We start from the raw sequence: 25,363 nt of genomic DNA on the forward strand, positions 1-25,363 counted from the left end.
TGTCATCCTGCAGCCGCATCCTTCAGTGTGGTTTGGTTTTCAGCAGCATCTGGCCCCTGGCCACCTGAAGCGGTGCCCTCAGAGCTGCCGGGAGGCTCCTGTGACCCTGGCAGAGAGTGTCAGGACCCGAGTTTGTCATTCCTCTGGGTAAGCACCCTGGAGCCCCAGGAACCAGCCCCACGCTAGTCCTCCTGGACGTCATTCCTGCCGCGCAGTCACGGGAAACCCAGGTCTCAGGCCCGGAGACCCCGCATCGCGAGCAGAGGTGGCCGCTGAGTGGTGATGCCACCAGGTCATCGTTCCATCTCCCACTAGCCAGGAGCTCAAAGGCTCCACCAAACCAAGCCCCCAGGCCCAACCCTGGAGGGTGTGTCTCCCAGGACCAGTCCTGGTACCATTTCACCAGCCAGCATTCAGTCAAGAAACCAATTAAGCCAGTAATGTAAACAAACAAACAAACAAAAAAGTAATTTAAACAAGAAGGGTGAGCGAGGACACAAAAGAGCAGCAGCAGCAACCACAGAAAGCAGCCACGACCCTCCAGCACCTAGAAACTAAGAGCCTCTCTGGGCGGAGGCCCTCGCCCGTGCGGGGAGCACGGCCGGCTACCCGCCTGCCCTGGCAGAGGAACCCGCCGGAGGGTAAGGCCTGCAGCACCCGGAGGGCGTGAGCCACAGTCGGACCATGAGGGCTGCCCAGATGCCATCTCAGGCCCCTGGGTCCATGTGCTCGGGCTCGCTTCCCTGAGAACCTTGCAAGCCTCTTGCCAATTCTACGGCGTTCCCCCAGCGCCCTCTATTGGCAATGGGGAGACGTGCCCGGAGCTGCTTCATCATCCCACCCGGGGCCGCTGGGGAAGCTATCGATAAAATCAGTTAATAACCGGCACACTCCTCATTTGCAGGAAATGTAGGAAAGCATCCTGCTAAATTCAGAATGTGGAAAGTTCTGCAAACCAAATGACCAGGTTTTTTCCAACAACAAAATGGTAAGAATGAAGTGGAGGAACTACCAGGGCGCAGAAGACTCAATGCAATGGGTCGTCCTTGTCTGGATTATGTTGAAAAAAAACACACAAACAACCCACTGTAAAGCACCATGAGAAATGAGGCACCAAGAGGACATTCGTTATTAAGAAATGTTCGCTTGACGATGGTTTTATGGTTGAGCGCCCCTAGGACCTAGGGCCTAGGTGGAATGTCTATGGATGCAGGAAGTCAGGGGTTCGCTTCTAAATAACCCGGGGAACAGGTGTTTCCTGGTAAAACATGGGCGGCCACAAGCAGATAACTGTTCAAGCTGGGTTATAGGTTCTGTATTTACGTGAAATTTTCATCCAAAGACATCCACAAAAATCCCTCCCCAGCCACTAAAGTGCAGTGCCACTCACCTCAGCATCAGGAGCTCCGCGTGCCGGGGCTGAGAGGGAGGTGGAGAGCCAGTCTCCAGGGCGGCCACACCGGCTTCAGGATAGAATTCGCCAAAAAGGCACCTTTCCCGTCGGATCTGAGAAGCGTTTTCCTAGCTCCTTCTCTCGCCTTAAATCTAGCGGGAGCAGGCGCAAAGCCTCCTGGGTAAGCACATGCTGGAGTCACAACACCTGGGGTGGGATCTGGCGCCTGTTAGCAGCGAGGTGATTGGGGCAAACTACTCAGCCTCAGGGCCTAGTCTCCACCTTTACGGGATTACACCAGGAACATGTGTTACCTGTTTAGGAGAGTGCCCGGCCCATGGTTAAATACTGGGTGATTTTTTAAAATTTCAACGAATTCTACTTGACAGATGGAGCTAAGGTTTTAAAAGGAAGGGAGACAAGAACGTCAGGGGAGAACAAAGGAATATAGTGGAAGCTTGCAGCCTGCTTTCACCCCCATCCCCAGGGTGCCACTGAGTTTGGGAGTTCCCGACTTCCAACTTTTATTCCGTCCCTAATTAAAGGCATAAATTTCAACTGCGAAATCAGAGAAACCCGGGAAGAAAAACACAATAGTCGCAGCCAGTTAAAGCCAAAGACAAGCCCCCCCCCCCCCCCCCCCCCCCCCCTGCGCGGACTCCTCTGCGGGCCCATTAGAAAGGATGCTTGGGTGCAACCCACAGGACCCCAACAGGGAGCAGCTGGTGCATGAACCGCAGGCTGAGCAGGTGAGCGTGCAGGCGGCGCGGGGCTCTGAGGTCCAGTTCCCAAGGTGAGCAGTTGCTGAGCTCATCTCTGGAAAGTTAATTATGGCTCATTCCCACAGTCACCAGAGAGAACTACCGCATTCTAAAGAAACCCTTCACACCCAGAGGTGGTAACTGGGCAATATAAAGGGCAAAGTAAGAGTAGCCAGGGGTAAGGTAAGGCAATTTACATTTCCAGTGAGTTCTGGAATGGTCAGACTCAGTGGCAAGACAAAAGTCAAGTAAAATAATTGTATAGAGAAGGAAAAAAACAAGTAGCTACGGGAATATTGATGGTGCAGTAATTGTCTAAGAAATGACAAGAGGAAATATTAAAAATGGTCATTACACTGATATTTTATAAAATAAAAAAAAGGTGTACATAAAAATCACAACTTCAGTATTTCAGTTTATAGGTGTCCCCCCCAATTTCGGTATTCATTTCCCTCCATTTTACATATTTAAGCATGTGTTTAGAAATATGACCATCCTTTCTGGGCTAATACAATTGAAAGGATTGCCTACATACTGGAACTAGCCCTGTGACGGTTATAACTCCTCACTAGATCACTTGTCATAACCCAGTGATTCCCAAACTTCGCTGGAAATTAACTAGGGAACTAAAAAAAAAATATGTCCTTGTGTTCAGGTCACATCCCATATTAATGATATCAGAATGTCTACGAATGGGAGTCAGGTCTCAGTATTTTAATCTTTTAATTAAATGCAGAGAAACATTAATTTGTTCCACATATTTGCATGTGCCCTGACCAGGGATCAAACCTGCACCTGGGCGTATTGGGACAACACTCTAACCAACTGAGCTACTACTTGGCTAGGGAGGCCTCAGTAATTTTTAAGTCCTCCAGATTATTCCAAAATACAGCTATGTGAAAACCAGTTAACGGTTGAATTTCCCCACTTCTCATGAAGATAATTGCTTACATGATAAAAGCTTTAGCTACAGTCTTTTAAAGAGATGGCGTACCATTTACACTTTGGATTTAAAGACAAGCGTCTCTGTCCTGGGATAATGGTGAGTTTCCATACACTAACATTTGAAACATGGTTTATGCTTTTTTGTAAATCTTGACTCCCTGTAAATTTAAGAATCAAAGTCTTCCTGGGGGGAGGGAGGAAGTAAAATCATCCAGGGTTAAGTGATGACAGAAAATGACTGCCAGATACTTGACCAGAACAAGGTGAGAAAAGGTCAAATGCACTGGTTTAAAATAGGATATTTCAGAGCTGGGGTTAAACTGCTCAGTTCTAAAGAAAAACAAAAATGTCTTTCAGAAGACCATGTTTCTGACAATATCACTGCAAATTTGAACATCACACTAAATATTTGTTGACTTTGCTACCATTTCTAGCAAGAAAGTGACTACCTCCTACATAGTTATTAACACAATTCCATTACCAGACTTGAAATATATTTTCTCTAGGTTATAAATTTAGAGACTACAATTTATAGACTAAATCCTGAAATTTAAAATGGCTATCACTGACAAATCCATAAGCTTCTCAAAGGGCAAGGTCTACATAGTCAAGGTTGCAGATCCCCTCGCCAGGGTTTGAGATAACACAATTTAATACAGTAATGAAGAGAAAAGTACATCTCAATGCTCTCTCTCTGGAAAGAATGTTCACCACTGCACTTTCATTCCAGGTCTCTTTTTTAACGTTTTTCATACTACCCTCCTGAGAGGATATTACCATCATCCTATAGCAGAGGCATACCATTCATTCACCATTTTCAAAGACAGACAATAGTTCACGGATTAAGAATAAAAACTACCGGACTCCAAAATCCAGTCACTTTTTATTGACTTTGTTAATGTTACAAGAGTTCTTGCACTGCCAAACCATGCCTGAGAATTCAAAGAAAGAAATGGTACAATGGACATCCTCTCCAACCCATCATACAGCATATTAAAACTTGATTCATGTGCATTTGACAATTTCACAATCTTAAAAAGTTGTAACGAGGTGGTTTTCAATCTCCTGCAGGTCTTCAGTTTCCTAGTACAGTAAGCCATTAAATAAGTTCCACATACCCATCTCAGTTCATTCCTCAGTAATGTAACCCTCAACAAAATTCTGCTGGGGGAAAAAATGCACACTTTTCAGGGAAAATATGTGGCTCAAGGTCCAAGAGATTTGTTAAGATTTTTGGTTCCCAAATGAAGTCTTCAGTTTAACCAAGAATCCCTTATTTCTCGTTTAATCATCCAACCTCTCCTTGGTTTGCTCAGCAACTCGCCCAAACACGTCTGAAGGCGGGCAACCCAGCCCACCACCTCAGAGAACACCAACATTATTGCCCAGGAATGGTTGGCAGTCCTGTCAGGAGACCTGGAGCCCCCCAGGAGTCCGATTCCTGTGTTGACACTTTTATCAAGACTAAATTCCCACAGAAATATGCTCCCGTATCAGGACAGCTTTACTCACCGGCTTGCTTCACTCTTGCCAGTAGCAAGTCTGCAACTCCCCCCATTTGGCAAAGGGACTTATTACAGAGAAACCAGACTCTGCATCAAGTGGTCGCACACCACTTTGACATATTTCTATTGAACCAAAGATACAAAACTAGGAAATTATCGAACTATCTCATTAGATGGAAAGAAACTTTTCAGTAAACCTGGCTATCTTCCTGAAGTCCCTTTTGAGGACTAAAAATGACTGAATAGTTTAGGCTGTAATTATTAAAACAGAAGTGCTACATCGCCCGTGGTTTGCCCCTGATTTTAAATGAACAGCATAAAGACACAGCAGAGGGTTGATAACAGAGCTACCCCGGAACAATCTACAGAATGTCCAGGAACTTAAAAATTTGGGCACAAATATATCTGAAATTGTCAAAGACTATGCAAGATCCATGAAACCTAAGTGGGTTTTAGGTTGAGGTTCTGCTCACGTTGCTGTGAATTTGTAAGAATGGGTCAGTGGATCCCCTTGGTCTGAGCAGAAACCATCCTCTTTCCACTGCAGTCAGCTTTACAATGAGACCTGATTGGAGGAGGCTGTAGCAGCACCTGAAGTAGAGCCCCCTGCACCCACTGCCCTTTCCATCAAAGGCTTTTTGGTTCCCCTGGAGGGATTGGCAATTTCACAATTCCAATGTGTATTTCAGGTCACTTACTTAACCAAGCAATATGCTCTGTCAAAGAACTTCTTCCAAGTCAAAGCAAAAAAGGCCTTAATGTGGAACATAGAGAAAGCACTACCCCAAGGAAAAATACTAAAAGAAACAAGATTATTCCCTCCCAGGCCCCCCTCCCCACTTGGCGGACCCCAAGTTTCGTTGAATTTGTGGTTACCTCAGAATACAACTCAAAGTTTAAATTAGAAATCCCAGCCCTACACAGAGCACTGAACACATCTCTTCTTCTGAGAGCGGCACGTTCCAGAGGTCTAACAGCCACAGCCCACTACAGAGCGCATTCCCGGAGGGTGGGGCACAGGACAGGTTAGTTAAGGTCACTTAAATCTTCATCTTTTACAGCAGATCAGAACCCAGACGCTGACTCTCTGCAGGATTTCTGATAGGAATCCAGTAGAGCTGGTTGTAAGTTCCTTGTCGCCATTTAAGGGCTGTAACGTTCTAATCCAGAAGTTGTGATCCACATGAGTGCAGCAAATCTGAGGTAGTCAACCTTACAAAGGCTCAGAATCTGAACATAAAAAGATTTTGAAATGACCACTGGCTGCCATTTTTTGTGGGTTTGTTTTTTTTTTTTTTGTATTTGCAGAGTAATTATTATGAGAGAACACTGCTGAATCTAGTTCACACATTTATAACAATGAAAATCCTCCTAAATTCAATATACACAGAGCAGTTGTGACACTTGAACTTCCATAGTGCGATAGGGCCGGTCTCTTATATCGAGGGGTCTGCATCGGTGGCTGTCGGTCCAGCAGAGATCGGATGATGAATGGCTGTTCATGGTGGTTAGCGGTGGTCTAGTTACCTTGGAAGGGGTAGCAAAGACCATTCCTTAATTGTACTGTGTGTGGCTGTTTGTTTGATTTTCAAGCACAGTGTACTGGTTGTCTAGCTGAAGTTTAAGGGCCTGGTTTTTTGAAACCTCATCCCTACCTCTAGTTTTGTGTCTTACTACTTCAAAGCTCTTCTCCATTTCTTTATCCCTAAGGGAAAATAAACGTAATCAGTAAATATTTCTTGAGGTTTAAAAAAATATATTCTTCCTTGAGTTAAAAAAAAAAAAAAAAAAAAAGCCACCCCTTAGAGGAATCTTGAGGGACAGGAGAGGAAAACGAGTCTATAAAATCCTTATCAAACCATTTTTAAGGCTTCAATTGAACAGAAAACATAAAACACTGCAACTGAAGCTCCATGGCCCCATTTCCTGTGGTAGCAAATCTACTGTAGCGTTTAGAACTGTTAACTGCAAATCTATTTGGGACCAACTTGAAGACAACTGGAAAGTTAAAAAGCTCTGTGATAACATGGTGATTCCTTCTGAGACTCACTTTTACTGTTAGCAAATAATAAGCAATACATCTCTCTTTCCTTATGTATAAGCAAGAGTACCAATTTTCTCACTTATTATTCAATGATTCAAGTTCTCATTATTCAATGACTTCTCCTCCCTTCTACTTCCTGGGAGTGGATCAGATAAGGACGAGTGTGCCGGATCACTGCCCCTGGTTTTGTAGAACAGGGCAGAGGAGCAAGTCCAAGTGGAGGTTTAAACTCAAGCCAGCTGTGGTCTCAAAGACGCAAAAAAGGCTGGGATTTACTTTAAAAGTCACCCTCCCCTCCCAAAACAATTATATCCAGCTAATCATTTAATTTCTTCCCATTTTATTTAACTTTTAAAACTCATGGCCCTAACAGATGTGGATGTGCCATATGTGGTCATTTAACTCCAGGTAGCATTCATTTTAAGTACCTGCTGAAATAAGATTTTAATATTAGATTTATAAATTCCAACGTCTTCCATCTACTACTCACATTTACTGGGAATGTAACAAATAGTCCTCTTTCATGTCCAGTTTGCACATTATAAGGAGCATAAAACAACAATAATATACTTGTAAAGAATTCTAATTTGTCAAAATGACACAGCAGCTTAGTCATAGTTACAGAACATAAACCAGGGGTAAGGGAAACTTGTGCAAAAGTCTTTGGTGCTCCTCCCCACCTCTCCCTCCTGGGTACATGAGTCCCACTTTAAATTCTCAGCTGCCTGTCTGATGCAGTTTAGAATTTATCCATTAAAAGCACCCCTTCCTCCCGGGCTTTTGTATCTCCTACACCCATCCCACTCCACACCAAGGGAACGGTCCCAAAAACACAATGTGGGAATTACTTACTTTCGGCTTTCTACATGCTTGGCAGTGGACTGCAGGGATGGGAACTGTGTATCACTGTATATTTCAGGTGGTCCTTGTGGTGTTTTCCTTGTTGTGGTTAACCTGGCTCCAGGAGGCCTATACACACCACTAGTCATTGCTGGTTCTGGGGTTTCTGTAACTAACATTTCATAACAGTTTAGAGAAAATATTCAGAAGTTTGGCATTTTAATAAACCAGCCCTGTAAAGGAGAACTTGGGAGGTTTACAAATAGCCTAGGACATGCTCTGCCATATCTGAAAAGATCACTCTTGCTGCTGTTAGACCAGATAAGAAACCATCTCAGTAATTCATGTAACAAAATGACAGTTCAAAGCCAGGGAGTAGCTGTGGAACTGCTGAGAACTAGTCATATAGAGAGTAATTTACTTTAAAAGTAAGCCCAAAGCAAATTTATGGACACGTTAGATTTAGGTTTGGAGCAGGAGAGGCTTTGTCAAAGGTGACTGCAGCTCTGGCCAGTTTGGTTTAGTGGCTAGAACGTTGGCCTGTGGACTGAAAGGTCCCAAGTCAAGGGCACATGTTTGGATTGTGGGCATGCAAGAGGCAGCCAGTCAATGATTCTCTCATCACTGATGTTTCCATCACTCTCTCCCTCTCCCTTCCTCCCTGAAATCAATAAAAAAATAAAAATAAATTTTTAAAGAGGTGACTGCAAAGTTTATGCTAAGTGACTGAAATTACAGCACTGAGATGGGGTGCAGCACATACATGAGCTGTTTTAGACATACTGAGAGTGAGGTGCTGGGTAGGCAGTTAAGATAAACATGTGTGGAATTCAGCAGAGCTCTGAGCTAAGATGTGAATTTGCAGATCATTAGCATATAGAGAGACTGCCAAGGGAGACCGAACCAACCAACGGGGGGCCAGAATTCAGTGTCCTGGAAACCAACAGAAGAGCGTGTTTCAAAAGGGTGATCAACTGTGGCAAATGTTGCTGATGGGACAAATCAGATGAGGACTGAGACCTGGGCAATGGGGTTAGCAATGTAGGAAGTAGTAGAAATCACTGACAGATGCAGTTCGAAAAATAAGAAGATAAATGAAGAAACTTATACATAGCAAAATGCCAGAATGGATGCAAAAATACTGACATAGGAGTTACCTGTGATCCCTGGAAGATTTGGGGTGATTTATTTAGAATAATGGGTACCGTATTTTTTGGACCATAAAACGCACCAGTTTTTAGAGAAGGGAAATGAAGAAAAAAAGATTCTGAAACAAATAGTGTCCTAAAATATTTTATGTGCATTAAAACCCAACATCACAGTCATAAACACATGTAATCAACCCTGTAAAGTAAACAGCAGCATTTAGAACCATTTTAGAGCCGGGCAAGCACACAGAGACCACACAGAGCCGGGCAAGTAAAAAAACTTTTTTTTAAAAAGTATATGTGTAGGCTATATTTGGACCATAAGACGCAGTGACTTTTTCCCCCCACTTCTGGGGGAAAAAAAGTGCGTCTTATGGTCCGAAAAATACGGTATATATTAAAGCAGTGATTTCAATCAGTGTGCCACAAGAATTTTTAAAACATGAACACCTATTTAGTCAGCGACACTGACCTCTTTGACAATAGCCAACCACAATAATCACATGGTGTGAATGAATAAAAATTATACCTTTTTTGTCAGCGAGGCAAAAAAATATACTTTTCAGTGCCAGAATTTTAGTAATTATTTCATGTGTGCCACGAGATGAAAAAATTTGAAAATCATTGTATTCAAGCATCGTATCTCAAACTTCCTTTTCATTATTGCCCTCAGCATTTTTAAAACAACTTTTTCCTAATCACCACTGCCTCCCTCCCTCAGAAATGTTAATACCACAAATACACACTGTACATCTGTTTACATACTTTGGCCCTCTGATGGGTCACAAAACCACTATAAGATCTAAGGTTTCGCCCTAGCCAAGTAGCTCAGATTGTTAGAGCATTGTTTCAACATGCCATGGTTGTAGGTTCAATCCCCAATCAGGGCACATACAAGAATCAACCAATAAATGCACAAATAAGTGGAACAACAAATTGATACCTCCCCCCTTCCGTCCTCTCTCTCAAAAATAAATAATATAATGTAATGTAATGTAATGTAATGTAATGTAATGTAATGTAATGTAATGTAATATAATATAAAAATAGCCGGGCCGGCTGTGGCTCAGTGGTTGAGTGTCGACCTAACCAGGAGGTCACGGTTCAATTTCTGATTGGGGCACATGCCCAGATTTCGGGCTTGATCCAGTGTGGGGCGTGCTTGAGGCAACTGAGCCAATCAATGATGTTTCTATCTCTCTCTCCCCTCCTTTCCTCTCTGAAAAATGTAATATTAAAAAAAAAAAAAAAAAAAACCAAAATTGTCTTTAAAAATTATACAAAAAAAGTCTTAAGATTTCATTACCCACCCCTGGGAGTGATAAAATCTGCCCCTCTGAGAATTCATGCTTCAAGATAGTAAAATGGGGAATGGGGGGGCGGGGAGACAAACATAGGTGAAACACAGGTAGCCAATATTTCTTAGTCAGCTGTCTAAAATTGAAATGCTTAAATATCTGAATTTGGCAAGTTAGTCTACATAAAAATTTAGCTAGTCTAAAAAAAGCCTGAATCTTAACTTCCAAATTCCTTTGAATGTGAAAGTATTTAGGCCTCCTTCCCAGGAATGGAAATGAGCCCTACTAACCCCACCACAAACATGCATTTAGTTGAAAGTTGACCACATATAAAATTATACCTAGACATTTTCTTGGAAATAAAATATTAAACTTACCAATTACTGGAGCAGGAGGTGCTTGTACCGGAGCTGTTTTATTCCAGGGACCTGAAGATTTTTCTACACCACCACCACCACCTCCACCTTCTTCCCAATTATCACCAGGATCTTCTCTTTTTTCATTATCATCTTCTTCCTTTTCACTATTGAAAAAGCAAGTGAATTCAATTACAGAACCATCAGGAAGACTGGCAGTCCAAATTTTTAGTTCTATCAATGCTGGTTTTGTATGACCCTGGAGAAGTCACTTAGGCTCTACAAAGTATATATTTGTTTAAAAGATAGAAAAATTGGGGATTTTCCTTATCTATCCAGTAGACTTTCACTTGGGTTCCTGTGAAAAAAGATTTCATGCTGAAAAAAGGTTTAAAAACCACATGGCCTGATAGTCTGCACTTCCCTTTTGCGAACATTTAGAAATACTTAACACACCGATATGCTAGGCCATGACAACCTGATGATTATATATAGCAGCCCCAAGAAAGAGCAGAGTGCCAGCTATTGGCTCAAGCAATGGAGGAAGGGTGACTGGCTTGTCTAATGTGAAATGCAGTGAAAAGGGCAACTTGAAGGATTCAAAGTACAATTAATTACTAGATTTTTCTAGAAACAAAGTATACAACCATTTATAAGCTTATTTTTAGGGATGGAATGAATGGTTTTTGAAAGTTGTATGGGGGGGCAGCAATGTAAGATATGTACACAGATAATAATTTAATTTAAAAAATAAACAAGTTAAAAAAAAGGAAGATAAAGTTGTATCTGTTAGTATGCGTTACAAAATACTCTTCGAAATACAAGAGATCCTCAGTGGAACACAGCATCCTAGAGTGCCTGCAGTTTTTTTTTTTAATTTTAAAAATGTCTTTAAAGCCGTTTTAAAATGTCTTTAGTCTTGAATCGACTTGAGTCAGAAACCTGTGATTTTTCTTAGGGTTTCTTTGATTATTTCTCCTTTGGCTAGATTACTTATGATTTTACATAAATAATGTTCTACAAGATCAAGCACATGTCTCACTTCTCTATACTGCTGACTTCATGGCAGGGAGAGAACTGCCAAATCAAACTTCCTTTCTGTAACTCTTGCCCTTGCTGATGATGCACCTGGCACAACCACCAACCTTTTCCCTGAATTCTCTCCCGTACCAACGGTGGTTTTCCCTAGGCCTTCAGTTTATCAATCTCCACTATTCGAACTACACTTTTCCCTGTTAAAAAAAAAACATGGCTGTTGTCTAAAGCTCTGACCCTTGGCCTTCACCCTTTTAGACACTTTGATATCTGATCCAAGATCACGGCCCTAACAATGTACAGGTGACCCCCACGCTGACCATGTGACTTCCAAACATCGCGGCCTCTCTTGACTTTTGCACAAGAACATCTAAGGGTGCTTTCTTCCATTTCTTTTAAAACAAGACAAGTCCTGGCTATAAAACAATTTTCCTCTAAAGACACTTCTGAACTGTCCCCCAACTGGATGAGATTCTGGAACTTAGGCTTAGGGTGGCAATCGGGAAGGGGAAAAGGGAACAAACCAACTGTATCTTCAATCGGCATCTACAGCAGGATTTATTTAAGATATGGCCAAGTGAGGCTTCAGTTTTCCTTTTCGTTAACAAAGAATCCTATGAATCCATTTAAAATGTTACTCCTATACTAACAGGGAAGTAATCTTCATGTCACACAAACTTACTAAAACAAAATTTATACATACACTTAAAATAGAAAGACATCTAGAATGATCTTTAAAGTGTTAAAAGAAGTAGCCCAGCCAGCGTGGCTCAGTGGAAAGTGTGGACCTAAACCAGGAAGTCACAGTTTGATTCCGGCTCAGGGCACATGCCTGGGTTGCAGGCTTGATCCCCAGTGTAGAATATGCTGATCAATGATTCTTTGTCATCACTGATGTTTCTATATATCTCTCCCTCTTCCTTCCTCTCTGAAATCAATAAGAATAAATAAAAACAATAAAGCATATTGTTTTTCTAATTCACAAAAAAAGTTAAAGAAAAACTCCTTTGGTCTGATAGAATACTGAGAATCACAAGTAAAGAAAATTCTTTTATGTCTAGTATTTATCACCTCTTTTCCTTAGAGAAAAGTAAATAATCATAGAACCTAAAATTACTGCTAGATGATAATCTTATTAAAAAGTAAGAATGAGCCAAAACCGGTTTGGCTCAGTGGACAGAGCGTCGGTCTGTGGACCGAAAGGTCCCAGGTTCGATTCTGGTCAAGGGCATGTACCTTGGTTACAGGCACATCCCCAGTAGGAGGTGTGCAAGAGGCAGCTGGTGGATGTTTCTCATCGATGTTTCTAACTCTATATCTCTCTCCCTTCCTCTCTGTAAAAAAATCAATATAATATATTTTTAAAAAATAAGAGTGATCTGTTTAATTATACAAAATATCTATAATGGGCACAAAACAATAACCTAGTATTTTGGCTTCTTAAGATTCTGAAGTATTAGCTAAACTAAACATTGGAAATTGTATTTAAAGTCAAGACCCTTTATCCAACAGAGGGAGATGCTAAGAGCCTTGCCAAAATGCCACAGTAATAACGGCAGGGTAGAAATTATTTAAATACCTTATTTTTTTCATATTTACATATTTCAGAAAATGTCCTATCTCCAAATATCAAAGCCAGAACAAGATCCATGTTGCAAACACAATTAGGCTAAAATTATATCTGACCCACATATAATATATACCTTCCCATCAGCTAAATTTGATGATTTTAAACACTATGACGTTACTGTTATTTCAGTATCACAATTCACACAGTATTGTCTTAAATATGCATGCCTGTAAAGCACTATTGTGGGGTAAGGGGGAATGATGGTGCTGGAAAAGGAGTATTTACTGAATATCTACTATGCCAGGCAGCCATCTACGGACTTTAATCTCTTATTTTATCCTCTTTCCGGTTCTAAGATAGGGCACAGAAATTCTCTATTTTGAGATTCGAGGAATTCACTTTCTTTAGTAAGTTTGTTCAGGATTACACAGCCTACAGCAGTATATTTATAAAGAACAGAATGTTCTTACCTCCTTATCTCAGGTTACACGAGGACTTATGTATCCTTAACCCTCCCAAACCCCCTTCCCTAACATTAGGGAGAAGCAGCTAAAACAAAATTCAGACATGACCCTGCTTTTGCTGGAATGCTGGTTTCACACTATTATCCAGCAACTGTTACAAGAGTACTAGAGGGAGACAGAAACGGCCCCACAGCTATGCCTGGAGGCTTAAATGTCACTGCACCTCATGCAAGGACTCTTACTCTGCCTCTTCATGGTAGACTTAGTCTCTCTCCTGTAGCCCACAGCACCCTGCATAGTATCACTGATGTTTAGTACAGCATGAGCTATTTTTATGACCATAATGTGTGGCACACACAGTAGTCACAAAAATTTGCTACAATAGATCTAGTTTGGACGCAGAAGCAATTTATTCTCTTCAAAGGACAACTTAACCAGTCCTACTGAATGGGTAGAAATGCTCAACATTTAGTAACCTAACCGCAAGTACTAAATGAAATATTTCATTCTCCTAAAGGTCCATTTTAAAGATGTGCGAGGCCTACAGATCCTACTATCAACCAATAATCTAAGCTCAAGTGGTAGGTCCCTTCAATCATCTCAATGGCTTCCCACTTAAGAACTTATCTATAAATAGCATGACTTTGAATAAAATCTATTTAGACACAAAATTTGACACATTTCCTTATAATACTCTTGGTACTTAAATTTCAGGCTACTTGGTAAATGTGAGCTAGGACATTAATATAGCGTCTGTTGCTACTAAAATTTTCCTTTCAAATTAACACTTATCTATATCTGTAATAATAAAAGTGTAATATGTTAATTAGACCAGACATCCTCTGGACAAAGTTGGGGCTGCAAGGGAAGCTGGTGCCAGCAGCTGGAGAAGGAAGGTAAATTCTTGCATGAATTTTGTGCATTGGGCCTCTAGTTTGTGTGTATGTGTGTGTGTGTGTGTGTGTGTGTGTGTGTATAATAGGCTAATAGCGAAGTGTCCCCTTAAGCGTTCAACCAAGAGCTCCACTGTTCACTATGACATGTGCTGGCCACCAGGTGGCGGTGCAGAACGAAGGAAGGCCCTGGCAAGGCCTAGGAACTCTTCCTGTGCAGGAATATCATGCACCAGACCTCTAGTCTGCAATAACGGTCAAACTTGCTAACCTACTATAAAGACAGTGTCAAGTACTTCAAGACTAGATCAATATCTGCAACTAACTAAAGATAAAGCAAACATGGCAAAAATGATTGGTAGCCCTAGCTGGTTTGGCTCAGTGGATTGGTTTGTGGACTGAAAAGTGACAGGTTCGATCTGATCAAGGTCACATGACCCGATTGATACCCAGTAGAGGGTGTGCAGGAAGTACACAATCAATGATTCTCTCTCATCATTGATGTTTCTATCTCTCCCCTACTCTTCCTCTCTGAAATCAATTACACACACACACACACACACACACACACACACATATAAAAAGATTGATAGATGTAAGCAGAGTATAAGGTACTTTTTTTTTTTTTTTACTATTCTTGCAGCTTTTCTGAAGTTTGTAATTCCCCAAAGCAAGGAGTTGCAAGAAAAAAGAAAAAAAGAAAAAAAAAAGACTATAGATTTTAGAATATATATTTAATTCACCTGAGAGAAAGGAAGGGTGAAACAGCAATCTGTTGCCTTGCACATGTGTTTAATTGGGGATTGAACCCGCCACCTTTTGGTGTATTGGATGATGTTCCAACCAACTCAGCCACACAGACTAGGGCAAATTTCAAGACATTTTCAGTCAAATTCCAATGTTTCATTTTCCTTGTCCCACAGAGAGAGAGCAAGGCTGCCTCTCTCATACACTGAGGAGAGAACACGGAACACTCAGAAGGATTTTTGTCTGCATGGTTATACTAACACCAACCTGAACATGTCACTTTCTCCTATTACGTCCATAGTGAACTGACTCACTGGAGTCTGACGTGATTAGTCATGATAGCCTTATATGACTTCACTCCTCCTCCTTTGAGTCTTATAAATCAGGTGCCTTGTGGTTAAACAGCAGAGAAATTCCCAAGAGTAAGTCATTCTATTTACCCACTTATCTTGATTAATATTAATCAAGTGGGTATTTTTAAAATATATATATATTTTATTGATTTTTTTACAGAGAGGAAGAGAGAGGAATAGAGAGCTAGAAACATCGACGAGAGAGAAACATCGACCAGCTGCCTCTTGCACACCCCCTTCTGGGGATGTGCCCGCAACCAAGGTGCATGGCCTTGGCTGGAACCAAACCCGGGACCCTTCAGTCCGCAGACAGACGCTCTACCACTGAGCCAAACCGGTTTCGGCTCAAGTGGGTATTTTATAAACATCCTGTTCAATGTCCTCATAGCACTATTGAGTAGTCATCCCAGTCTTGCAGGTAAGAACATTCAAAAATAGCCTTAGCCAGTTTGGCTCAGTGGATAAAGCGACACCCTGCAGACCAAAGAGTCCCAAGTTTGATTCCGGTCAAGGGCATGGACCTCAGCTGCAGGCTCCTCTCCAGCCTGGGCCCTGGTCGGGGCTGGTGCAGGAGCAACGGGAGGCAACCAACCGATGTATTTCTCTTACATCGATGTTTCTCCGTCCTTCCCTCTCTCTTCCTGAAAATCAATGGAAAAATAATCTCGGGTGAGCATTAACAAAAGGAAAAAAAACCTCATTAAAAAAAACACAAGATCACACACAGGCAGGGGCAAAATGCAAACCCAGGTTTGTCTTTCTCCTAAAGTCCATCTTTTTGCCACATTATCAACTCCATCCCATTGATGAAACATATCAAGCTCCATGGTCAAGAACATTTAATTTACAGTTTATAAGGATATTAGTATAAAGTGAAAATCTTGGTCTCTTATTAAACTTCAGATAGCTTCTCACTCTCAAGCCTTCCCCAGGAGCTGTTAGATTTCCCTTTTTGAATGATTTATAAAAATGCAAATACAGACCCTAGACTCCATAGTGACTGAGGACCCACAAAAGCAGCTTCTTGAAGATACGTTTTTCAATGTTAGTAGGTTAGAAGACGACCTCTGAATGGCCACTTAGGCGCAGTGACTACATGGTAAGAATAATGAAAAACACACAATATAAAAACTGGTCTACCTCAGGTCAAGCAGAACTTAAACGCTCATCCTAGCTGAAATTTATTTATGCTCCTGGCAAAGGTGAAGGATGTAAGTACAACAGAACCTCAGTTCTAGAACCTAATTTGTTCTGGCTGTTCAAGAAGCAATTTGTTAGAAAACCAAAATAATTTTTTCTCCCATTAAAAATAATATAAATTGAATTAATGCATTTCAGACCCTGAAATGATTTCTTTTTAAGCTTTCTTATGTACAGTATATTTCTAAGCTCAATTATTGTTCTCATAACTTTCCTTTTCACTTTGCTGCTATCACTAACCTTCTTAGAACTTATGGAGACTTACTGTATGTATTGAATAAGCAGCCCAAAAGAGTTGAACCCTCAAGAACGGAAGTTTTGTTCAACAACTGAATTTAAGGAATGTTTCACCATCTTGGGAGTAGCCGAAATGAAAAACAGCCTTGACTATGGATATGGGATATATACTTAATGACAAACAGGTGGTTTTAAATCCTTCATAATAAAACAAAGTCAATGTCTAACATTAACTTGAAACATTTTTCCCTCCAAAATTGCTACTCGCTAAAGTTCAACATGAGCAAACACTATGCCTCCAGTCATTCAAGTCTCCTCCAAGAATATGCAGTCAGAAGAGGCAGATCAAGAGCCTTATTCCACATCAAAACAGGAACCACACACACAGGCAATTCCATAAACCCGAACGGGTAAGGACTAAAACTCCAGTGTAATTACTGCTACTTAACACCAAGACAGAAGAACCTCAAGAACGTAGAAGCTGCATTTCCTCAAAGTGCCCACCATCAATCATGTTTCACTTTGGTTAAGCTCTCATGAAATGATGTGAAAAAAGGTAGGACATTAATACCTAACTGTGAATAGATGCCAAAATTAGCCCTGGTTTTTGAATGAGAGTTTTAAGGCCATAAATATTACCATCTAGAGAGGAGAAAAGACATTATTTCTTTAAGGAAAATTTCCTCCACATGGTCACTGACATAATTGCAAACTGGGATTAAAGGGTTTTAAATCTTAAACCAATGGAAGCCTATATTTACTTGTTTTTCCTGCATTTATTTACACAAATCTAAAATTGATTGCCATAGGTAGGACTTAAAATATATACAGCTATTTTTTAATTGATTTCAGAGAGGAAGAGGAAGAGATAGAAACATCAGTGATGAGAACCACTGATCAGTTGCCTCCTGTATGCCCCCCAGTGGAGAACGAGTCTGCCCTGACCTGTAACCTCCTGATTCATAGGTCTACACTCAACCACTGAGCCACCCTGGCCAAGCCGTAAAATATTTCTTGGTTTCAAATCTTGAAAAATTCAACCAATCCAATTTCTAAAAATTACTGTCTTCTTGCCCTGGCTTTAACCTCAATGGTTAAAGCATCAGCCCAAGGGGTTCTATTCCCAGTCAAGGGCACACATCTGGTTTGCAGGTTCTGTCCCAGGCCAGGTAGGGGGACGTGAGGGAAGCAACCAATTGTTATCTAACATTTATGTTTTGGATCTCTCTCTCTCTCTCTCTCTCTCTCTCTCTCTCTCTCTCTAAAAATCAATGGAAAGAATTTTCTCCGGTGAGGATTAAAAAAAAAAAAAAAATTACTGTTTCCTTAAACTGTAAAAATAACCTGTTTGATTCCATTCCTATGAAATTCTGGGGAAAGTTAACCTACAGAGTTATCCTTGTGGGGTGAAGGCATTGGCTGCAGAGGGCGAGGAGGGGAGCTTTCTTATGTTCAGTTTCTTGACTCTGGTGCTGATTACACAGGCTGGTTTCACTGTGTGAATATATGAAACCTGTACTTCTTTGTAAGGATGCTTCCATTTCAAAAATACACATTACCCTGCTTATTGGAAAAGACCTGAAAACCATCCATGTTATTTTTGAGACACAAGGAAAAACTAAGCTCAACCCACAAATATTAAGTGTCTGTTTTGTGTGTGTGTGTGTGTGTGTGTGTGTGTGTGTGTGTTTTGGGGGGGAGTAAATACTCTGAAACCACAAAATTAATTTTAGCTGTCTCAAAAAAAAAAAAAAAAAAAATCAACGAAACCTTACCAGGACTGGAAGTAGGTAAGCTCTCTCAGGATTTTGGAGCTGGCAGCTAATTTGATCAACATATAGAATGACTGCCATCACAGAGAGAAGGAATAGACACAACCTATTAAGAGCCCTAATAAGCATATGTAAAGTGCAAGGTTACAATAAAGAGAAACCAGACATAAATCACCTATCCTGAGGGTTATCTGAACATTATCTGTAACCAGGCCATACCTTATTTGCATCGCCTGAACTCTGAGGCCGCTGTAATCCACCTCTTTCTGCTCAAATTCTTTCCACTCGTCTTCATCCTGTAAAAGCACACATACCAAATTGATCAATTAAAGCTATTCCTAGAAGTACCACTCAGGCCAATATCAGACACCACGGAGGGTGGATCACGTGGCCGGACCCTACAATATGGACTCATTTTCCGGGCCAGAGCCCTTGCCTGATCCCGAGAGGTCGACTAGAGCTGGAGGACACACGTGCCCTTTCCAGCGCTGACTTCCATCCGGTTCCTTTTTTTTTTTTTTTATCAGAGCTGTTCATTCAAAACCAACCAGGAAAAGCCGAACATGAAAAAAGTCCCCGGCGAGCCCACACCTACATGTCTACCACCTCAGTATCGCCATGGGATCCTTTCCTTTTTCTCTCCCCGGCTTGGGAGACCAAGTCAGTCATGCTCATGAATAAAAGAGAATTTCAAGCTCCGACGACCGGGCTGAAGTCGGAACGTAAAATCCCTAGCACAGACGTCACTCGACAAATGCCGGGCGCTTCGGACCCAGACCCATCTCCCCGGACCCCCATGCTGCCGCCTCGGTCCCGGCTCAAGCCAGGCGACCCCGGGCGCAGAGAAACAGGTCAGCAGCGAGGCGGTCCCGCAGGGGGTCCCGCCGGGAGGCCGGCCCGGAGAGAGGACCGGGTCACGTGGCCGGCCTCCGCGCCCGGCGGCCCCCGGGCCCCTCCCGGACGCCCCGCCAGCCAGCCAGGCCGGCGGCGCAGGCACATGGGCGCCAGCGCGCGGCCCCGGCCCCGAATCCCGGCCCCTCACCTTCGTCACGGCCTTGGTGGCGGCCCCGGGGCCCGCGGCCCCCGCGGTCCCGCCGTCGCCCGGCCGGGCCCCCACGCCCGCCCCGCTGCCCGCCGCGCCTGCGGCTCCGCTGCTCCCGCCAGCGGCCCCCCCGGCGCCCGCGGCACTCGCCGCCCGGTTGCTGCGCTCCTTCTTCTTCTTCTTGTCCCTCTTGGCGAAGAGGTTGTCCAGGCTCCGCTCCTCCGTCTCGGCCATGGCCTTGGCCTCCTCGACCCGGATGGGTGGGGCCGGCGGCGGGAGCGGCCCGCGGGGCTCCGACCTCTGGGTCGACGCCGCCGGCTCGACGCTCAAGGCTCCCGGGTGCGGCGACGCCTCAGCCCCGCGGGGTGGCCGAGGCGTGTGCGGCCGGGCAGGCGGCTTCCTCCCCGCCTCCGTCACCCCCCGCGAGCTGGCGGGCAGTGGTACGGTCCGCCTGATGGATCGCGCGCCGCTACTGGCGCCCGAGCCCGCCGAGGGCTACCGCTGCCGCCGCCGCCGCCGCCGCCGCGACCCCGGCGCAGGGTCCCGGCCGCTCCGCAGTCGGAGGGGAAAAGGAACGCGCGGCCCGAAGCTCCGGCGTGAGTGCTCGGCTAGCGGCGGCGCGTGCGGGAGGACGCGCGCGCGCAGGCCCGGAGAGGAGGGGAGAAGGGGTGGGGAGGGGAGGGAGGGGGAGGAGGGAGGGCGGGCCTCCAGGAGAGAGGCCGCGTCCGCCCTGCGTACTACGATCCGCCCACCGCTGTGGGGGCGCGGCGGGGAGGGCGGTGGGAGGGGGGGAGACGGAGGCGGGGCTGGAGAAGGAGCCAATCAGGTGCCGAGACGAAGCGCTTAGGCGACAATCCCAGCCACTGACGGGGCGGGGGGGAAGGTCTATGCTAAATAGGTGACGTATATGATGACTCCGGTCTCCCGATTGGCGGAGGGTGTAGGCTGGAGGGTGGGCATTTGGAGGGCTGGCTGGGATTGGGCGAGAGAGGTTGGGGGGGCGGGGAGAAAGGGCGGGTGGGCCTATTCTGAGCGCATGCGTGGCAGACACACGTGCCCGCCCGCCCCGAGCGAACTGTGTGGGCTTGCGGTTTGCACTGGAGCGAAAGCGAAAAGACACCGAGTTATAAAGATGGGACCGCCACCTCCTCCTGCCTTTATACTTCCACCCTCTCTGGTCCGGCAATTATTCATTTTCATCTTTATGGGATGATGATTAGGAGAGTTGGGCTTGCAGTTAGATCTCGTTTTAAAGATCTTTAATAAACCAATGAGTAAGGTAGAAGGGAATTGATTTTGTCTGAACTCCACCCTCAAAGACATTCAAGCTAAATAAATAAATCTGATCCTCAAGCCCCTGATCCGGGAATCATTAGCTCTTGTAAGATAGGTGGGGCAAGTGTAGGTGTTAGCTGCACAGCAGAGTGCTTCATTAGATGCGAGAAACAGTGCCCCCTGCCCTGACTTGAGTCTGGATGACGACTGCAATTTATCGTTAGCTTTTATCCCTAATAAACGGCCACAGGAATGGGGACAAAATGCCCATGCAAAACCTGGCGTTACCGTTTTTAATATTCTCTGAGCTTTGAGAATGAAATGAATCCTGTAATGAAAAAGGTGGTCTAATGTAAGGTATTAAACTTTCACTTCCTCCTAAGGATAAAGGAGAGGACTGTCACAACCGTGGAGGAAATGACTCGGACACGTGTTAACAGCCTCACGGGATAGAGCACACACAGTAAATGGAGGCACCTCTTTGTCTTTTCCTTTACAGTTTCCCCATTTAAGGTTGTCCTCCCCCTCCCACCCCTGGACCCTACCACTATATTAAAGAACTAAATCCAGAATATTATTAAAGAAATAAATCAAAGACCTAGCCTTGACCAATGACAAGTTTACAAATTATTCCCTCAACTATAACTACTCAGGATGGGCCCCTAGGTGACTTCCTTCTGTGACACTATTATATTCTGTGATGCAGGCCAAGTTCAGTACTGCAACCCTCCCCCCTCCACCTCCCTTCACATCTCCGACCAAATTACGTTGCTTTTGTTCTGTCTCTTCCTTTCCTCTCTCTTTTCTTTCCTTCCGTCCCCTTCTCTCCTCTTCCTTTATCTGTTCTTTATCTATGAAACACCTAGGTAGCTATAGGTGAGGCAGTATAGCTTATTCTAGGTTGAGTAATTTATTATTCCTGCCTTCAACTCAATTATAATCATAGAAGTGAAGATCTAGAGATGAATAACCGAAATTCAGTCCTCCCCTTGCTTAGGTCTCAATCAATATTATCAGTGTTTTGAAGGAATTGTTGAGTTGGGGAAATGCAGAGACCTTAGGAATAGCAGTGGAGGGTAAATACAGCCAAGTTCCCGATTACGTTTTTCAGGGTGATTGATGGCATGCTCCCAGAGCTCCATCAGGTGTAAGAACTTCAGGTCAGGCCAGTAGAGAGACCAGTGTCTTTGTGATTGTGTCATCGTCTATAATTAGTCTCCCTCCATGAAGCTGGTCCTTCTTCTTTGAATCCCCTGCCCTGAAATGTCACCCGGGCGATGTTTTCATGTAGTTGTTTTAAATATCCCTGGCCACCCTCCTCCAGAACAGTTACACAGAGTGCTAATTCCTGCTATCACCAGATCCCTCATCATTATGCTGCCAGCGAAACATCTTTCAGCTTTCTTTTGATGAAGGTATCTTTCCCTCTGCTTCTAATGTTTGGACTTTCCCCTTCTTTAAAGCAAAAACAGACCTTCGCTTGTCCTTGCTAGAAGGAAAGTTGGATGATGGCGAGGATTCAGGTCCTTCCCAGGTATTTCAGCATATCTAAGGATCCTGATGCTGTCTGAACATGGCTGTCTGGGTCTCCTGAAGTGATACAATCCAAAGGACATCATGTATCGCCCTCGACGAGGCCCACTGAGCTCCAATATTCTGTGAGCTCAAAAAGCTGGCAAAGGGCAGCTGGGCCCGGCCCCATTGTCCACGGGTTGTTTTTTGCTGATCTATTTGTTCCAAGTTCCATTCTGCTACCTAGGCTGGAAATTCCACACATGCTCAGCTCAAAGGAATGCAGCTCTTGCTGGCCAGAGAGCTAGCCAGGAAATGAGGAGCAACTTTGCATTTGTGGCTTCTTTTCACTTGTGGCTTCCTCTCTCACAGCTGTGAGGCAGACTGTGCTAGTGCCTGAGCTGTTCACCAGCCTCATCCAACGGGAGAGCAACCACTGTCAGGTCACCTCGTCCAGGGAGCCTCTGCTGACGTCTACGAGCAGCCTGGTTCCTGACCTTTAAAGGCCCAGAGACCTTTCGTTTGTCGTGGTATTTAATTCCTTCCTAGTATGTCATTATTTGTTTAACCCCTTCATTTATGTACTTATGTATTCATTCACTCATCATTAATGTGAAGCCCCTACTCTATGCCAGGCCCTGTGATAGGAGTTAAGGGTTAGTAAATCAAACATAAGCCCTACCATTACAGAATTTACTATATGGAGCAGTCACACAAGTATTCGTACAATTATAGCCCATTGAAAATCCTTGCAAGTAGGAATAGTGTTGGGCAATAGAGCCTATATCACACAAATGTTTATTAATGTTTGCAAAATGTGAAATGTCTGCATTGGTTCTTAATTTTCCACATTAACAGGTGAATGTACAAACCACGTATTAGCTAAAAGTGTTTCTCAGCCCGGAGGGTGTGGTTCAGACTGGAAGGTCATGGTTGTATTCCCGGTCAAGACATTTGCCCAGGTTGAGAGCTCAATCCCCAGTAGGGGGCATGTAGGAGGAAGCCAATCAATGGTTGATGTTTCTCTCTCCTCTCTTCCTTCCTCTCTGAAATCAATTATATAAATATATATATAATAAAAGTGGCCCCTAGACAGTTTGGTTCAGTGGATAGAGCATTGTGTTGGCATGGGGACCAAAGTGTCCTGGGTTCGAGTCCTATCAAGGGCACATACCTCGGTTGTAGGATCCTCCCTGGCCCAGGCCCTGGTTGGGGCTCCTGCAGGAGGCAACCAATCAATGTGTTTCTCTCACTTCAATATTTTTCTGTCTTTCCTTCTCTCTCTCTTCCTCTATCTCTAAAAATCAATGGAAAAATACCCTCGGGTGAGGATTAAAAATAATAAATAAATAAATAAATAAATAAATAAAAGTGTCCCTCAGAATTGTTTTTTCTTGGCTTCAGAACATGTACTCTGTTCCACATAACAAAGAATTCAACCTGAAGTTCCTCCTTTATCCATCCCTGACATTAAAAGGCCCTAGTTGGCGGACAAATGGGCAGAAAGAGGAATAAGGCCCCAGACACAAGTAGCTACCCCAAAGAACTTATTTCCAGAAAAAGCTGCCATGCATGAGTGCTCCCCTGGCAACACCTACCACCAAGGCTTGCAAAAGAGCACTGGATTTATTAAGCCCTCCCCGCTAATGGTCTGCTGTTAGTTGGACCACATGAAGTTGCTGCTTTTTGATTGTTTTTAACCTACCAAAATTGCAATTTCATATGGTTCAACCTAAAATACTTGAGAATAAACAAACAAAGAAAAAATCCATAATTAATGAAGAGCTTGGGAGTAACCAGCCTACCCATCCAGGTGACTTCCCTGACTTCATTTTAGGGGGAATGTGATGACAATAAAATGATCAACCTAATCAATTGCATTTTATGGAGAACACATGAAATAAGAATGAGGGATAAGGATGGAGAATATGGAGAACAGTATGGAGTTCCCTCAAAAAACTAAAAATGGCTCTCCCATTTGACCCAGTGATCCCACTTCTAGGAATATATCCCAAGAAACTAGAAACACCAATCAGAAAGGATATATGCATCCCAATGTTCATATTGCCACAATTCACCATAGCTAAGATTTGGAAACAGCATAAGTGCCCATCAGCAGATGAGTGGTATATCTACACAATGGAATAATACGCTTCGGTAAAAATTCTTACCATTTGCAACAGCATGGATGGAACTTGGAGAGCATTATTGCTAAGTGAAATAAGCCAGTCAGAGAAAAATAAATATCACATGATTTTATTTATGGAATGTAATGAACAACATAAACTGATGAACAAAAACTGATCCAGATACAGAGAAATATCGATCAGACTGTCAAATCTCGGAAGGTAGGGGAGGGTGGAGGTAAGGGGGAAAGATCAACCAAAGGACTTGTATAAATACAAGTCCTAACCAATGGACACAGACAACAGGGGGGTGAGGGCATGAGTGGGGGGAGTGGGGAGTAATGGGGGGATAAGGACACATGTAATACCTTAATCAATAAATAAATTAAAAAAGAGAACAGAAAGAGGAAGGAAAAAAAGTTGGGTAGAGCCAAAAGGCCAGAAGTTGGCACTTTATTACCCACCACTGCCCATGAGAGAGAAACATGAAATTGGAGCTCACACAGAGGTGCCCTGCTATGAGGCGGAGATGACTCACTAAGCTCCACCCTGATTTGGATGACATCTGCTTCCCCTAACACATGGGAAACACCCACCAACCGGCCTGCTAATGACTCATTTGGCTTCCTGGGATTGCTGGTATTGGGAAAGGGGTGGCCAGCTGACACAGGAGGATTCCAGTTCCTGAAGGACTAATACCAAGTGTTAATAAATCAATGGGTATCTGGTTATATACTTCAAATTTCAGACTCCTATGAGTTGGAATGCTGGGAGTCAGGCTCATCCAGACTCATGAACCTTGGGATACTGACTTGGCTGTGAAACAGGTTCAGATCTGTGGTACATT

General features: G+C 43.6%; 1 protein-coding gene across 6 annotated transcripts; it reads right to left on the reverse strand.

The window, feature by feature from the left end:
• Positions 1–3,970: 3,970 nt before the first annotated feature.
• CDV3 (CDV3 homolog) lies at positions 3,971–19,837 on the reverse strand. Of its 6 annotated transcripts, none has more exons than XM_036431440.2 (6): positions 19,604–19,837; positions 18,781–18,857; positions 10,312–10,457; positions 7,501–7,654; positions 7,077–7,079; positions 3,971–6,309 (listed from the first exon to the last, which is right to left on the reverse strand). In XM_036431440.2, exons 1-6 carry the CDS (start codon positions 19,835–19,837, stop codon positions 6,159–6,161), a joined length of 765 nt encoding a protein of 254 aa, XP_036287333.1. In that variant the 3' UTR covers positions 3,971–6,158. The 6 variants fall into 6 exon arrangements, with proteins under 6 accessions (XP_036287333.1, XP_036287331.1, XP_036287336.1 ...); XM_036431438.2 differs by having other exon boundaries at positions 7,501–7,660; XM_036431443.2 differs by lacking the exon at positions 7,077–7,079 and having other exon boundaries at positions 3,971–5,834; positions 7,501–7,660.
• Positions 19,838–25,363: the final 5,526 nt, after the last annotated feature.

This window comes from Pipistrellus kuhlii, unplaced genomic scaffold, assembly GCF_014108245.1.
Source record: "Pipistrellus kuhlii isolate mPipKuh1 unplaced genomic scaffold, mPipKuh1.p scaffold_m20_p_11, whole genome shotgun sequence".
NCBI classification, from domain to species: Eukaryota; Metazoa; Chordata; class Mammalia; order Chiroptera; family Vespertilionidae; genus Pipistrellus; species Pipistrellus kuhlii.

Coding starts and splice junctions, on each gene's coding strand:
- CDV3 (XM_036431438.2), bottom strand. CDS start 19,837: ATGGCCGAGACGGAGGAGCGGAGCCTGGACAACCTCTTCGCCAAGAGG. Junction 18,858..19,603: donor CCACCAAGGCCGTGACGAAG/GTGAGGGGCCGG, acceptor GTGCTTTTACAG/GATGAAGACGAGTGGAAAGA. Junction 10,458..18,780: donor GTTCAGGCGATGCAAATAAG/GTATGGCCTGGT, acceptor CTTTTTCAATAG/TGAAAAGGAAGAAGATGATA.